At 39.1% G+C, this 15081-nt stretch overlaps 1 protein-coding gene across 1 annotated transcript in view; it reads left to right on the top strand.

The window, feature by feature from the left end:
- The window catches only part of IQCM (IQ motif containing M), a 111208-nt gene extending 96560 nt beyond the window's left edge, over window positions 1–14648 (top strand). The window contains 1 exon segment of the mRNA XM_064450825.1: window positions 14518–14648. Within this exon segment, the coding sequence (XP_064306895.1) occupies window positions 14518–14648 (131 nt within the window).
- Window positions 14649–15081: the final 433 nt, after the last annotated feature.

Below are 15081 nucleotides of genomic sequence, written 5' to 3'. Positions count from 1 at the left end.
GGACCTGTATTCCCTTTGCCTTCCTTGATGTAACCTGGGAATCTGAATTATGAGGATTTGATCCTTTGTACATTTGCAGTTGTACAAAAAGTAAACTTGTTTTGCATGAACTTGCTGTGGTATGTAATAATCTCCAATACAGACTATGCTCTTGAATGTTGTAAAATTGTTTAAAATATTATAAGATATGAAATCAAAAGAATGTCCGCTCATTTTGTGATACCTTGTTATATACCCATTCTGGGTGAGAAAGAACTTGAATATTTAGTACGTAGAAAGAACCACAAGGCATAAGAAACAAAAATTTCAACCCCAGTCCTGCAAATATTAAATTAGATCCTTTTTTGTAATCAGGATATCCAAGTCAATTTGGCTGTATGGAGGGTAAATAATTTGCCAAACCCCACTTTTTAGAACAACACTGATTTTGAGCTGTATAAAGCAATATTCTGAATAACTCACCACGCAGATGATTCTGTCAGTCAGCATTGTGTATTGCAGGAATGTAGATTATATGTGTAGATAATAGGCAGGCAGACAGACAGACAGACTGACCAACCAACTGACCAACTTTATTTGTTAAGCCTGAAATTCGAGGAAGAAAAATTACTGGCAAGGTTAAAACTCCTGAAAAACAAGATTTAAACTAGAAAGGATGACACAACTGTAACAATAGCATTGTGAATGGCGACATTGTCATTCTGAATGGAGATCTGCTTGAGTCAAATTGAATAACAATGTTCTTTTTCTTCGTTATGGCCATTAAAATCTGTAAGGCTATGGGACCTGGATAGACATAAAGGTTTTAAAAAGCAATGAGGAGAGACTAATGCTCATTGCTGCATACTTACTTGAAGAGCCCAATTAAGTAAAATTTTGTGCTAATTTGTGCTCTCTGAAAAATCTAAGTGGAAACCCCTCATTTTTGCTCTTGCATTGGTTCAGTAAAAAAAGCCTAAAACTTTTTCTCAGTATCATCATATAAATATTACAAATTCTTTTTGGAGTGCAAAATGATTTTTACTATTGTAACTGGAGATGAATGTTATTTGTGCCTACCATCAAAGTATAAGAATTCACCAAGGTTCTTTCTCTGCGCCTCACTATGCTGTTTCAATGGAGTGTCTCTGGGAATATTGCAGTTTTCTATTGTTTTTTTTTTTTTTGGCAGTGCTAATATTAGCATGAAATGTGATAGGAATTATTTAAGAACCTAATTGCATGCTCTCTATTTGGCATTTGAATTTTGCATCTTTGGAATTTGTCTTTTCAGAGTGCTTTCTTTAGTTTCTATTAATACCTTGTAATTTAATAATTGTAGTGGGAGGCTAAGGAGAATATGGAACAAGGAAAGATTTGCATATTTCTTTGATACAGTAGTTTGTGATAGGCTCTGACCTTTTTTTTAGACTGATCTTAAAAAGCAGTTTTGCTAAGGCTGGCGTGCACATCACAGAGCATGGAGAGGCCAGATAGGGAGGCTATTCATCCTTTATTCCATTCATTTGTCGTATGACTAAGGGAAGGCTGACTCAGTCAATCAGAGCTCTGCAAAGCAGTATTAAGCAATGTAATTCTTGATTAAATCTTGCTTTCAATGTGGATATCAGCCTGAAAAAAAGATCTTGTAAGCTAAATCTTACATTGAAAACAAACAAAAAAATATATTGCTTTTTCTGTTGCCCTAAGACTATGCTGAAAAGCATATCTGAAAAAAAATTGCGGCTGTGACTTCATGTTTGAGTTTTTGCCTGTTAAAACATATTACTATAGACCTCTGTTTTTTGCACTTGTAACCTGAGTAAGAAAATGGCATTCAAGAATGAAATCTTCTGGAAAGATTGGCTAATGGCTATGTAAACAGCAACTGCTTGCCACATATGGGCATTAGGAGTTTTTATTGCAAAGGCTCGATGACTACTATGAACAGCATAGAGCTCTGAAATGTGGTAGCAAGGCAGATCTTTCGGGAGAGGCTTGGAAGTCGCTTGGCAATGTCCTTACCAGAGGCTTTGGAACTCTTTACTCAGGGCCTATGTAAAAAAAAAAAGGGACTACAGCAGCAAAAAGACAAGGCTGTACTGTGCTGCTTGGGTCTTCTGCAAGGGCCTGGGCTGATCTGCATGAAGGGAACATGTAATCAGCAAAACAGGGCTTAAGCAGAGTCACCTCAGGAATTTGCATGTAAGCAAGGCACCGTTGTTGGGACCCCCCTCCCTGACCCTTTCTGGGAAATCCGCGTGCCGGGGTGCCCCTCTGAAGTGCCTGTCTACTAACACATGCAGTATGGGGAATGAGCATGACAAATTAGAGATCTGTATGCCCAGGCAGGGCTGTGATCTTGTTGGGATGACAGAGACATGGTGGGATGCCTTGCATGATTGAGTGCTGCAATGGAGTGATACAGGCTCTTTAGGAAAGGCAGGCTGGGAAGATGACAGGACGGAGCTGCTCTTTATGTCAGAAAGTAGCTGGAGCGCATGGAGCTCTGCCTGGGGATGGGTGGAGCCAAACGAGGACTTACAGGGATGGGAGACATTGTAGTGGGTGTCTGCTATAAGCTACCTCATTGGGAAGAACAAGTAGATGAGGCCTTCTACAGAAAGCTAGGAGTAGCTTTGTGTTCACAGACCCTGACCCTCAAGGGGGATTTTAACCACTCCAATATCTGCTGGAGGGACAACACAGCAGGGCAAAAGGAGATTCTAGGAGACCACTGATGTCAACTTCTTGACAAAAGTGACCGAGGAACCAATGAGGAGATGTGGTCTGCTGGACCTTATGCTTAAAAACAAGGAAGGGCTTGCTGGGCGTGTGAAGGTCCAAGGCAGCCTTGTATGCAGTGACTAAGAAATGGTGGAGTTTAGGAACTGGAGAAGAGGGAGCAGGGCAAAAAACCAAGATCACAACTCTGGGCTTCAGAAGAGTAGATTTTAGCTGCTTCAGGGCACTCCTTGAAAGAGTCCTATGGGATAGGGCACTAGAGGAAAGAGCAGTCCAAGAAGGTTGGCTGATATTCAGGAATCACCTCCTCCAAGCTCAAGAGCAGTCCATCCCAAAGAGCAGAAAGTCAAGAAAAAATGGCAGGAGGCCTGCATGGATGAGCAAGGAGCTCCTGGCCAATCACAAACCCAAAAAGGAAGTAATGAGAAGGTAGAAGCAGGGACAGGTAACCTGAGCGGAATATAAAAACACTATCTGAGTATGCAGGGATACAGTGAGGGATGTCAAAGGTCACCTGGAGCTGGACCTTGTGAGGGATGTAAAAGGCAACATGAAGGGTTTCTACAAGTACTTAAGTAGCAAAAGAAAGACTAGGGAAAACATGGGCCCACTGCTGAATGGGGCAGACCTGCTGACACAGGACATGGAAAAGGCTGAGGTAATGAATGCATTCTTTGCCTCAGTCTTTACTAGCAAGAATGGCCTTCAGACATGCAAGGCCCTGGTGATCAGGGAACAAGTCTGAAGTAAGGAAGACATACCCTTGGTGGAAGAGGATCAGGTATGGGAATATTTAAGCAACCGGGCATACGTCAGTCCATGGGCCCTGATGGGATGCAGCCACAAGTGCTGAGGAATTGTCTGATGAAATTGCAAGACCACTTTCAATTACCTTTGAATGATCATGGCAATTGGAAGAGGTTCCTGAGGGCTGGAGGAAAACAAATGTCATTCCTGTTTTCACAAAGAGCAAGAAGGAGGACCCAGGAACTACAGGCTGGCCAACCCTACCTTGATTCCTGGGAAGGTAATAGAATAAGAGGCAATGGGCACAAACTGAAGCACAGCAGGTTCTATCTGAACATCCAGAAACACTTCTCTACTGTAAGGGTGACTGGGCCCTGGCACAGGCTTCCCTGAGAGGTTGTGGAGTCTGCATCCTTGGAGGTATTCAAAAGTCATCTAGATATGGTCCTGGGCAACCTGCTGTAGGTGGCCCTGCTTAGGCAGGGGGGCTGGACAAGATGACCTGCAGAGGTCCTGTCCAACCTCAACAATTCTGTGATTCTGTGAGCTAACAAGAAAATCTAAGAAGAAAAGCTTCAAAATATTGTGATGGTCCTGAAAGAAGTGGGCTCCCTGACATACCTTTGGCAGGGATAAAGTAAAGGTTTCAGGAGGCTTCCTCAATAATGATGAGTGGAAAAACTCAGTTTCTACTCTCAGTCTACTTTCTGAGGGTTGGAGAACATGCCCAGGATATAGCAAATATTGGGGCATGACAGAGGGGAAAAATACCATCGCTCATGGAAGTGTGCATCTGAGTTAACTGTCCAGTTTGCATTTCCAGTGACTGTCCCCTTTCCTCAAATAACATTACCTTCTATTTTTCCAGTCAATAGGGAAGGATCCTAAATTTCTGTACAGATTTTATATACAAATTCTTTTAACTACCTCATTTATAGGGCTAAATACAAACCTTAAACAGAAAGGTATTTAAAGTCAGCTCAAATAAACAGAGGAGAGATTTACTATGATTTAACAAGGAAACCCAGTCTAATATATTTATAGTTGGTTGCATTATATCCATGCATGGCTTATATCCATCACAGTAACTCTGAAAACAACTTTCCATCAACTAGTAATAATTGCCCTAAAAAAAAAAAAAAGGAAGTTTTGTACTGTGCGGCCAGTTCTTTGGTTGCTTGGGAAGATCAGGAAAGATCGAAGTGATTGCATAGAAGTTTCCCAGACAGTGGATGTCTAACATCATGAATGCACAGATCAGTGTTTAATCTTCATAGCTTCTCAGAGCAGAATTATTCTAGACAAATCTATGGGAGCTGAAAATACAGAGAACAAGAAAATTTAGAAGCCCCAAAATAATAAAACATTTTTATTTATAGTTATTTGTATAGGTCATTTGATTTCAACAGAAGACTCTAAGTGTTGTTTTCCCAAGATTCATCCATTGATAAAATAGTAAATCTTTATAGGTCAAAGGATGTGTATGTTGCTAACTATGTACTGGCCTTCAACTGATGAGTTTTTTGCTCCCAGATATAAAAATTATTGAGAAGTATTTCGTGGCAAAATGGAAGGGATTTAATTGAGTAGTATATGTTACCTCTTAAATTCTTGATTTAGCATTTTTATTTCAGCATTTCTCTTTCATCACCTGACTCCCCGGCCACTTCCGCTGAAAGGAAAAGTTGGCTTAATAGGAAATTAAAAGCTTTGTTGAACGGTTGGAATTTGACTAAAGGCTGGTAAGGATTACTTGCATGCGAGAGATTTTATAGCAACAGTTTCCCAGACGTGTGGGTATGTTTGCACGCTTCAGGAGTGTTCTTTGAGGACATAAGCTAATATTCTGTTGTGAAATCCTAATTTTCTGAGTTTCTCAGAGTTCAAGGAATTCTTGCTTCAAATGCAGCAGTAGAAATAATATTGTTCTTTAGCAAACAGTCTTGGACAGATTGCAGAAGTCTGTTAAATATTAATTCCATTAAGGCTGAATATTTAACCAAAATTAATTGCAATGCTAGGTAAAAATAATTTCATTAATTTATTTAAAAAGGGATGCAATGAAATGTATAGAAACTTGTAAGTAGTATTTTAAATAATACAGTGAAGCTTATAATGATTTAATTGCATATTTGATGGTAATACAGGTACGAACTTGAGCAGAAAAGATCATATATATATACTTGCATATATGCATATATATGTGTGGATGTGTGGATGTTACATCCACACCCACCCCCCCCCACCCCCCCCCATATGTGTATAACATGACATGTGAAGCAGGAAATAAAGCAGAAAACAAGCTGGTCTTGGACAGCCAGCCTACAGATGTCCTAAATGTGCTTGTCCAGATTATTGGTCTTTTGAATTCCTCCATCCATGTGCACAAACCTGTTCACACCTCGTTATGTGGGTTTTAGCAGCACAAAATAATGACAGGATATGTGTTGATTCAGACTGGTGCCTGATTTGGGCATTTGGGGAAGCTGTTTACTGGAGCATGGTGTAGCATGATAAATCAGCAAGGAAGTACAGATGCAGTGGCTGTGTCCTCACTGAATATGATTGGAGATGGTGAAGAATTTAGAATATTAGGAAAGAATTATGGTGCCTGTTTTCCATTTGCTGCACAGTTTTTTAAGGGAAATAAACCTTTTCAATTTTTTTTTTCTTGCTCAATATTTCTCTCTGTCCTTTCTCATGTGGCCCATCAGCCATGTGGATATTTTGCAGAAAGCATAAAGACAGATATATGAGCAGGAAGGGAGAAAGGACTTGGTATAACTACTTTTCCCTTTCATGTGTCTTTTCTTGTGGCATATTTCCCCTCAAGAACATTCACAGGGTGAAAATAACATAAGGGCTACTGAAAATACTGCATGCTTCTTATTCTCATTAATTCAATATTTTATTTATATTTATTATATTTATATAATATATTTATTATAATACAATAGCCTTTGTATTTAAAATATCCCTCAATAACACTAGAAAAAGTGGAAATACAAGCTGAGCAATGCAGTATTTGTTTCAATGATCTTAACATGAAGTTCAGTGCACTGCGAGGGTCTATGGCATAAATGTTCAGACATATTCAGTTTTCTCACCCTGCACGTTAGAGTGTTCAAGAGAAAGCTTTGTGGGATGGCTAATCAGCTTTTCCAAACCAGATAGGTATGTAGACACTATTTCTAACCACTGGTTGGAGAGTGCAGCTCTCCAGAGAGGGGAACTACTTGCTGTTCATATCCAACATGGGACTAGGTATTAAACTTAGTATTAAAGGAGTTTGGTGGGACCCTGAATGCTCATCTACGAGAGCAGCAAGTGAATAGGGACCTCACCTACTACACAGGCACTTTGCCTGCCCACATAAGCTAGGCCATTAATAAGTGCATATATGTTCTGACGAGAAGCTGGCATGTTCTGCATTGGCAGCCAGTATCAAAACCATTAGTGGGTTCACGCCTAGTCCTGCCTCTTTGCTGCAGTCTGTAGCTAGCTCATTTGTGCATTGCGATGCTCCAAGCCCTCACCGGTCTGACAGGCTGCTGCTTACAGATATAAGCCTTGATCCTGTGGTTTTGGATGTCAGGGAAAGGTTCCATTAAGTTTGGTGGGCTTATGAAAAAAAAAATCTCTTCTATTTCTTGCTGTATGGAGTAGTTTTTCAAATGAAGGTTTGGGTAACTGACTGTCCAGTCTCAGACATTTCATTAAAAGCTTGCCTCAGGACTTTCTTCCTGTGCTTCCTTGTGCTTCCTGTTCTTTTTTTCTAGGAAGACCAGTTGCTATGACCAAAATCAATCACCATTTCAAGTTTTCTGGCAAACATACGTAAAGACAAATCTCTTTCTGTCATGCTTCTATTATTGCAATTATGTGATGAAAAGGAGAACGCAATCCAAAGTACAGAAGCCCCAAATCTTCAAATGCAAATGCCCTTGCAAATGAACCCTCTACCCACATGGAGAGAAAAGATCCAGGCTTAGCTTCACAGTATGTAGCCTGGCTCTGATTCCATGTACGAGAAAGCTTACTGCAAGACCAAAATCAAATTATCACTGTGTTTAGAAGGTAGTTAACATTAAATTAATCTCTGCACCATCTAATTTCATGTTCAGAGTTTTGTATAGTTTATCTTAGCTAATAAAGAATGTTGACACCGCAGATCATGTTGTGCAGAGAGGAACTCAACTTTACTGGCTTCAAAATGGTTGTCTTCAAAACACTTCTGGAGAGAATGACATGAATGGAATAACAAACCAGACTTCTAGCTGCAAATCCGTATTAGAAAGCTTTATGTTAGTGTTAGGGTATCACGGTTGCATTGTCAAAGAAGGGCAAAGATGCTAAGAGCATAAGAAAGGCTTTATTTTGTGAATATTTAATTCCTAAAGAAAGAAAAGTAGCATAAGAAAGGAAGTGATTATTTTTCATTATTTCAGACTTCATGTTAATGTCAGTATATCCAAGTGCATTTACAATGTGGTTTATTCTAAAAGCACCAATTTATTTGCACTACAGCATTATTTCAGTAGTTTTGTTTCAGGCTGCTATTTTTATGTCAGGGAATCCAAATTAGAAATCTTGTGAAGTCTCAGATGTTTCTAGTAATTTACACAGATTTTCTAGTTCCGTCATGATTGTTCTGAGGGCTTTTGTTTGATTTTATTCTGCAGAAGATTAGACCTCAATATTACAAATGTTTTCACTGGGACTAGTCTATAAGGCTGCTAAGGCAAGACACCACCTGGGTAATATTGCTTGCTTTGAGTGAAATGTACTCCTAGGACAAAGTGCCAGGACAAATAATTCAACCTTTGTATTACATAAGTACCCAAAATATGTCTGACGTGCCACTTTGAAACCCATGAGACCACTTCAAAGACAACTTCTTAACTGTGGCCATCCTCAGAAGAGTTAACTGCTTATTACAGCTCCTGCGTGTCATCCCACAAAGCTTGAACGCCCAGGGAGTCCTACAGTGCACCTGCAGGAGCCAAAATGCCCTCCAGCTTCTGCTGTCACTCCTGCAGCAGGGTCTGTTCCAAACACTGTTCCTCCCTGGCACAGTAAGGCATCAAGCCTCAGGATCCGTATGTTTTCCTGTGCAGCCCTCACTCTGATGTACCCACCATCAAGTGGTCCCCTTTGAACAAAACTCAGGACCTCCTGTTCTCTCCCACTGAAATCTCAGCTCTTCAGTACTCTTGCATTTTGGTACTCTGCATCCAATAAATTTCTTCTCGGAAAACTGAATTCGGGATCACATACTCTAAGCTTACTCAGCCTTTCTAAGTGAAGCCAATTATCTCCCATGTGTTACCAGGATGATTTAGAGGGTAGTCCACAATTAATTTTACCCTGGAAACAATAACGATGAATATTCTCTTGAGAAAAATCGGAGGAGTTTACTTCAGTTTGGTTGTGAGCAATGGCTCGTACAGGGAGAATGTGAATTTGTGTTCATTATATTATATGTATATTATGTTAAAGGGAACATATTCCAACAGCAGTGTTAGTGTATAGCATTATACAGCAGAAAATGTGAACAAATAGCACTTTCAGGACACGTAAGGAAACCAGAGATAATGCCTTCCCATCCTTCTACCAATGTTTATTAGTCTCACACCAGTAAGACCACCCTTTACTGGCAAATGCAGTTATCTCACTTGACATCTGAGAAGCTTAAATACTAACCACTCTGTGGCTTTTTCTTCTCTCCTTAATACACAGAGGATTACCCTTGTGAAGGACTACATAAATAGAAAATGTGATGGCTTTGCTTTAACTATGCTAAGCCTGTCTTTTTTTCCTGGCAACAGTTTTAAGCATCAGTGTTGCATCCATATTAAGTGTGAATTCCCTTGTGTAAATCCCATTAAGGTTAATAGAATTTTAGTTTTACTGCTTAATAAATTACAAAGTGGATTAACTTTTGAGAATTATATAACCAGCCATAATGCACAGAACACAGTCCCATATCAGCATACATATACTGTAGCTAAGATATGGGAAGTGCTAATGGAGACATGATGAAGCAGCTTCGTATTATATGTAAAGAAAAGAAAATAGAATATTTTCAAGTTTATAACTTGTTTTTTGCTTTCTTTTGTCACTTCTACTAATTTTGAAATTACATTCTTCCAGCTTTTGTGCTTCTGGATTCAAAATAATTATGAATGATTTGAGACACCAGCTTTTCGAAGCTGTTAGATCATAATGCAATCTTATATACATAGTAATCACTGGACGCATTGTGGGAACTGGACAGTGAGAGAGTTCGTACTCAACTGCATGTATTTTAGGAGGATCATAGAATCATATTTTAGAGGACCCCATGACTTTATGTTACACACATAACACTGTAGGTATTCACACTGTGAATTTGAAATTGGTTTATAGTATTAAGGACGGGCTTCCTCTAAAATTACCATATTTGTCTCTCAGGAGCTTTCAGAGTCTCAGGTCACTCCAGTTGCCTTTCTCCAAGTGCTGTTACATTTTATTTGCCAACTTTAAAAGTCGTGCTTAAGGCAGAGGAACCTTTTTCCACTGGCGGCAGGCAACGCTCCTGAACTTTTGCTCATTGGTGCTGCTCTGAAGTCAAGGTGAGGCTGTGTCTCCATGGGCTGGCAGCCTTTCCCCTGACCCTCTGTGGGGCAATGCCATTCCTCACGGTTGAGGGCCAGGCCTCTCCTCCTAACCCCAAATTTAGCTAACAAAATTAGACAAAAGGCCTAAGCTTTCTAACGCTCACCCACCTCTGCATTTCTGCTAGAAATCTTTGATTTTTCCTATTGTTCACATCCCTGTGTACATCCCACTTTGTATTTGTGATGTCAGTGTGGTGAGTTGGGAAATCTGCCTATGTATAACTGTAAATTGCTGCCAAGGTTGTGAAACAGCAGACTATCTGATTATTAGTTATGTTCAGGAGACTGACCGAAAATGTCATTGCAGGTTTCCATATTTATTATCTCAGAGAATTCTATATCCAATAAGAATATGTTTTTTTTTCTTTGCATGCCAGTCCTGTAACTCTGCCTGTGATCTGAAAGTCAAGCTGTCATCTTTGCTTTTAATGAATTTTTTTGCAACAGAAACTTACATTACAATATTGCTGCTAACCTGAGCCAGCATAGGACAGAGGCTGTTTTTATATCTCCATTGCTTCTGCAAAGAGCTGAAGTGAAAAAGGAAAGAAGTAAAAAAGAACAAAACAAAAAAATTATTTTTGTTACAAAAATAGTTATGATCCTAAGTAGTTACAGGAACACCGGTGGTTCAAAAATAAAATGGCATGTCTTCATAGTCCTTTTTGATGACTATAACTGTACTTTTAGTGTCTAATGGCAGTAAACAGATGCAATAGCATCCATCTAAACAGGCAAGGTGACATGCTTCTCTAATGCACATAATAGCCTAAAATTGAAAAACAACTTAAATATGGTTTGTTCATGCTAATGAGAATTAGCTAGGAAGCTCAAGAGAGGTATCACTCAAGACTTTAGCCTATAGCTTCCTTCTTGTGGAAGGATCCAAACTGACCCTGTTTGCTTTACCTTCTGGTGTTCCAGGTCATGCTTGATTTCATCTTCAAATTCAGCAGTTTTCAGTGGCCAGGTATGCAAAATTGAATACCTGTATTTGTGTTACTAGCTAGAAACGCTTTCCCTTAAGCATCATTCATCTTCCCTTTGTGACTAGAACTTGCAGATAGATGTGCAGCCAACCATGTGACAAAGCTGTACAATTCTGCCTTTATTCAGTTCAGAGTAACTTTGTCCAGGGTGAGTTAGGCTACTGTACCTCTGATGCTGACCCATGTAACATGTATATTTGCTGTTGCACTTTTGATGCCAAGCAATATGTAATTTTTCTATAGCTTTTAAAAAAATAGTTGATAATTAATGGCTGCGAAAGGGTTCAGTATTATCCTAACTTTCAAGATGAGGAACTGAGGCAGATGACCGAGGCAATCTGTTACAGTCACAAAGTGTGTTGAAGGCATTTATCAAAAGCAACGAACAGTTGCAGAGATGGACAAGTCAAAAACAATTCACTTAAATGATCTGGTTTAGACTTCCCTATTTTTTTTTTTGCCCATCGGAAAAATATTCAGTATCAGTATTTCATCGCAATCTGTCATTAAGAAGTGGTAAAGTGGCTGCCTCTGCTGCGCAGCCTACTTGTACAGCTTCATTTGTGAACAGTTAATTTTTAGGTAGCATGGATTTATCTTGGAGAGCTGGCTTACAGCAGCTTTTTGTTTTTCTGCTATGTAAGTATCTTGAGGAGTGATTGTGAAGGATACTTTGTATGGTCAGGGTTTTGTTGGTTTATCAACGTGCTGGTTCTTGGGGTTTTTTAATGAAATACTTCTGGAATTTTTTCCTGTACTTCCCACTACCCAGTCCCACTTCTGACACATCTCAGTGCTGATGAGGCTTTGAGAAGCCATTAGTACTCTATGCAACAAGGAGAGTTTTGGTGAGACAGTATCCATGTGCAAAACCTGAAGAGACCAGGTGCACCATGCAGAGAAGGAAATCAATTTCACTTGACCCTTCTTATTTGGACTGTTCTCTAAACTGTCAAAGGTCCTTTTTTTTTTCTTTACTTGAGCAGAATAGGTAACAGCAAAGTTTAAATAAGTGTATAATTTAAATACTTATTTGGTAATGGATTATTTTATACATTTCAGCTCTATGGATATGGGTCTATTTTCCACAGATCCTGCCAAGAGAGTTTCCATTCTGGGACTTCCTGCTTATTTCTTCCAGCTGCTTCTCTTTCTTATCCCTTCTGTTATTATTCTCCTCCTGTCTCCTTGTTTTCACTACTGATGGAGGAGAAGCTTGGTTAGACTTCGAAATCATAATATAAATGTTCTTGGCAACTGTTTATGTCTATACTCTTTATAATTATTCTCCAGTGATTCCAATTGTATTTTCCAGTTGGAGACCATCACTGAGAACTTTATTGCCCAGTCAGAATGTTAAAGGTGCAAATCCTTTAAGAGGATTCATAAGGAACATGTTCAACATCGAGACACAGCAGGAATAACACAGTGGCCAAAATGGTGCTGGCTTTGTTGACCAGAGTGATGCAGAAAAGAAAACTCTTTAAACAGCTCTTCATCTCCTGCCTAGTCCTTAGCCAACCTCATAAAGTCCATCTGAAACACAAAGCCTCCTGCCAATCTCACCCTGAAAGTTCACCATCAGCAATAATGGGATTTGTGGGACTTGTTAACCCAACCTTCCTCAATGGTGTGGTACTGGTTAAATGTACGAAATGGGGGCGTGGGTGCATGTGTCTGTGTGCATCATTTGAATTCTCTCTTGTATTAATGACTGATAGTTTTAAAAGAAAAAAGAAAAGGTTGGTTTACATCTGTGGAAATCATTTGACTACCTGTTACTCTGATGGCATTAATCCTAATCTTACCAGAAGTGAATCAGTCCTCCTTCCGGCCAAAACAGGAACTGGCATGGAGGCAGCGAAGTGCTGTTTTCTCACATGTGAAAGTATTTGCAGAATGAAGTCCTTTGTTTGTTTGTTTGTCTCTGTGTGTGTGTGTTTGTTTTCTCTACTTTTGGAACATATTAAAAAGCATCCTGCTCTTGTTATTTCTTTTGAATAGTCTATTTTCTGTAGAAAGTAATACCCACATGGTAAACTCCTATTCATCAAAACTGTGCCAAATATCTGCCATTTTAAAGCTAAATATATGTTATGTTATTTTATTTTACTTTAAAGCAAGCCAAAATACATACCAAGAGCATAGCTCTGGATGGTGTTGGTCCTATTTTCAAATGAGTATTTACTGTGTGAGGCACTTCTGTGCAGCAAGCTGAGTTGGTAAGGGGCTGCTTTATGAATGCAGTACAGAAAGCAGTATTTCTTCCTCCTCTTACTGTGAACTTACCTTTTAATTGTAAAAATACGTATTTTCTATTCCTGGTGAAGCATATGAAGCATGACCTTGTGTGTCTAATGCAGTCATACCTGGCTTCCTAGCGCTCCCCTTTCACTTGCATTTTAGGAGTGTTTCTCCAGGGCACGTAAAGATTATGAAAAAGTGTTTGGTTCGGGGGATGTAGTGTTAGTACTTAGGAGTTTCTGTGTCAGCTCTTACATCCTTCTGTAGGCATGAATGGCTGATGTACAGGGGTGTACTTTTGCTCCTATTTTTCTTCCCTCTTGGTGGGTGCTAATAAGCCTTTCCTCTTGCCATGTGGTGGTGATATTTTTCTTCCTTGGCTTGGTCAGGATGAGAAAAATGTCTTAAACAAGATCTTCCATTCCTCTACTGTACACCAAAACAAGGCCCCACTTCAGGCCGGAATAAATAAAATAGGGAGATTCCTGGAGTTACAGGACCACAGAGTAAATATCTTCCTTTTCTATTATTTTGCTTTATAAAATGTTAAGAACTGATCTTTCTCTTCTGGTAAGGTATCTATTTTACACATCTGGCTCAACTTTTCCCTTTCTAAAAAATAAAAAAAAAATGTAACTGAGCAACTGTGTTAACAAATGCTGAAACTAAAAAAACCTCTACGTTATAGCATGACCAAATTAAGGATGTGTTATGAGGTTTAAAAATTTAAAAAGAAAAGTTTTATAAAGATTTGAGAGTAATCCAAACCAGCAGTAATTTCTCTTTGATCACATAGAAAACAGTTCTACGTGGCCTGCAGACCTACTGACTTAGGGGAATCCAGTAATTGAAGCTAGGAATAACGTAGCAATTTCACATCTCAGACACTTGAACTGAGCTTTGCTTTCAAAGGTCAAGTCACTCTGGCTAACAATTTGTTTATTTAGAATATGAGCTTGGTCTCCCTGAAACGTCTAAAAATTCATCCTAGGTTTTCTGAATAATCTCAGCTGGGAAAAGACATTCATCTGACTTCTCCCAGGAGTGTGGAATATGGAGTTTTTAGTGTTGAAATATTATTGGCCTTTGTTGTCAAACTTCTAATTATTAAACTTCTGATATACTTCTAATTAATAAATGTTTATTTTTTGTTGCGCCATTTTCCCATCGAAAGTCAAAGAAAGCTGATTTTCAAGTGTCAGCTGCATTAGCAACTTTTTCAATGGGTAGTGGGAAAGAAAATCACCTCTCTGATCAGGATTTCTGGTGCCGCTGCATGAAATGAGCTGGTGAAGTCTTCAGAAACCAAGTTCCAGTGTAAAGACACTCTTTTGCAGGGAAAGAATATTACATCTCAGAGTAAGCAGGACACAGGACTTCTTCATGTCTCCTTAAAGAGGACAAAAAATACGTGAAAATCCAGCAGGTTACATAATTTTAGACCATTTTTTAAAACACGTGTAGATTTGCCTATGATAGGGTAAATCGGTGTGCAACGTACATAATGGATTCAAAGAGCAAAACACTATGGCATAGTGAACTGATAAGAAAAATGTAAAATTGTACCAACCAGTGATCTTCCTAGGGCAACATACCATCCAGAGGGTTTCTTTCTTTAGGTCTTTTCTCTTTAACCTGTATAAGGGACAAATCTTTATTCTGACAGGCTTCCTGTAAATGGAGTGGCAACATTCTTTAGTTAAAGTTCAGTAAATATT

The sequence above is a fragment of the Phalacrocorax carbo genome, chromosome 4, assembly GCF_963921805.1.
Source record: "Phalacrocorax carbo chromosome 4, bPhaCar2.1, whole genome shotgun sequence".
NCBI classification, from domain to species: Eukaryota; Metazoa; Chordata; class Aves; order Suliformes; family Phalacrocoracidae; genus Phalacrocorax; species Phalacrocorax carbo.
This window is presented reverse-complemented; position numbering and strand designations above follow the sequence as displayed.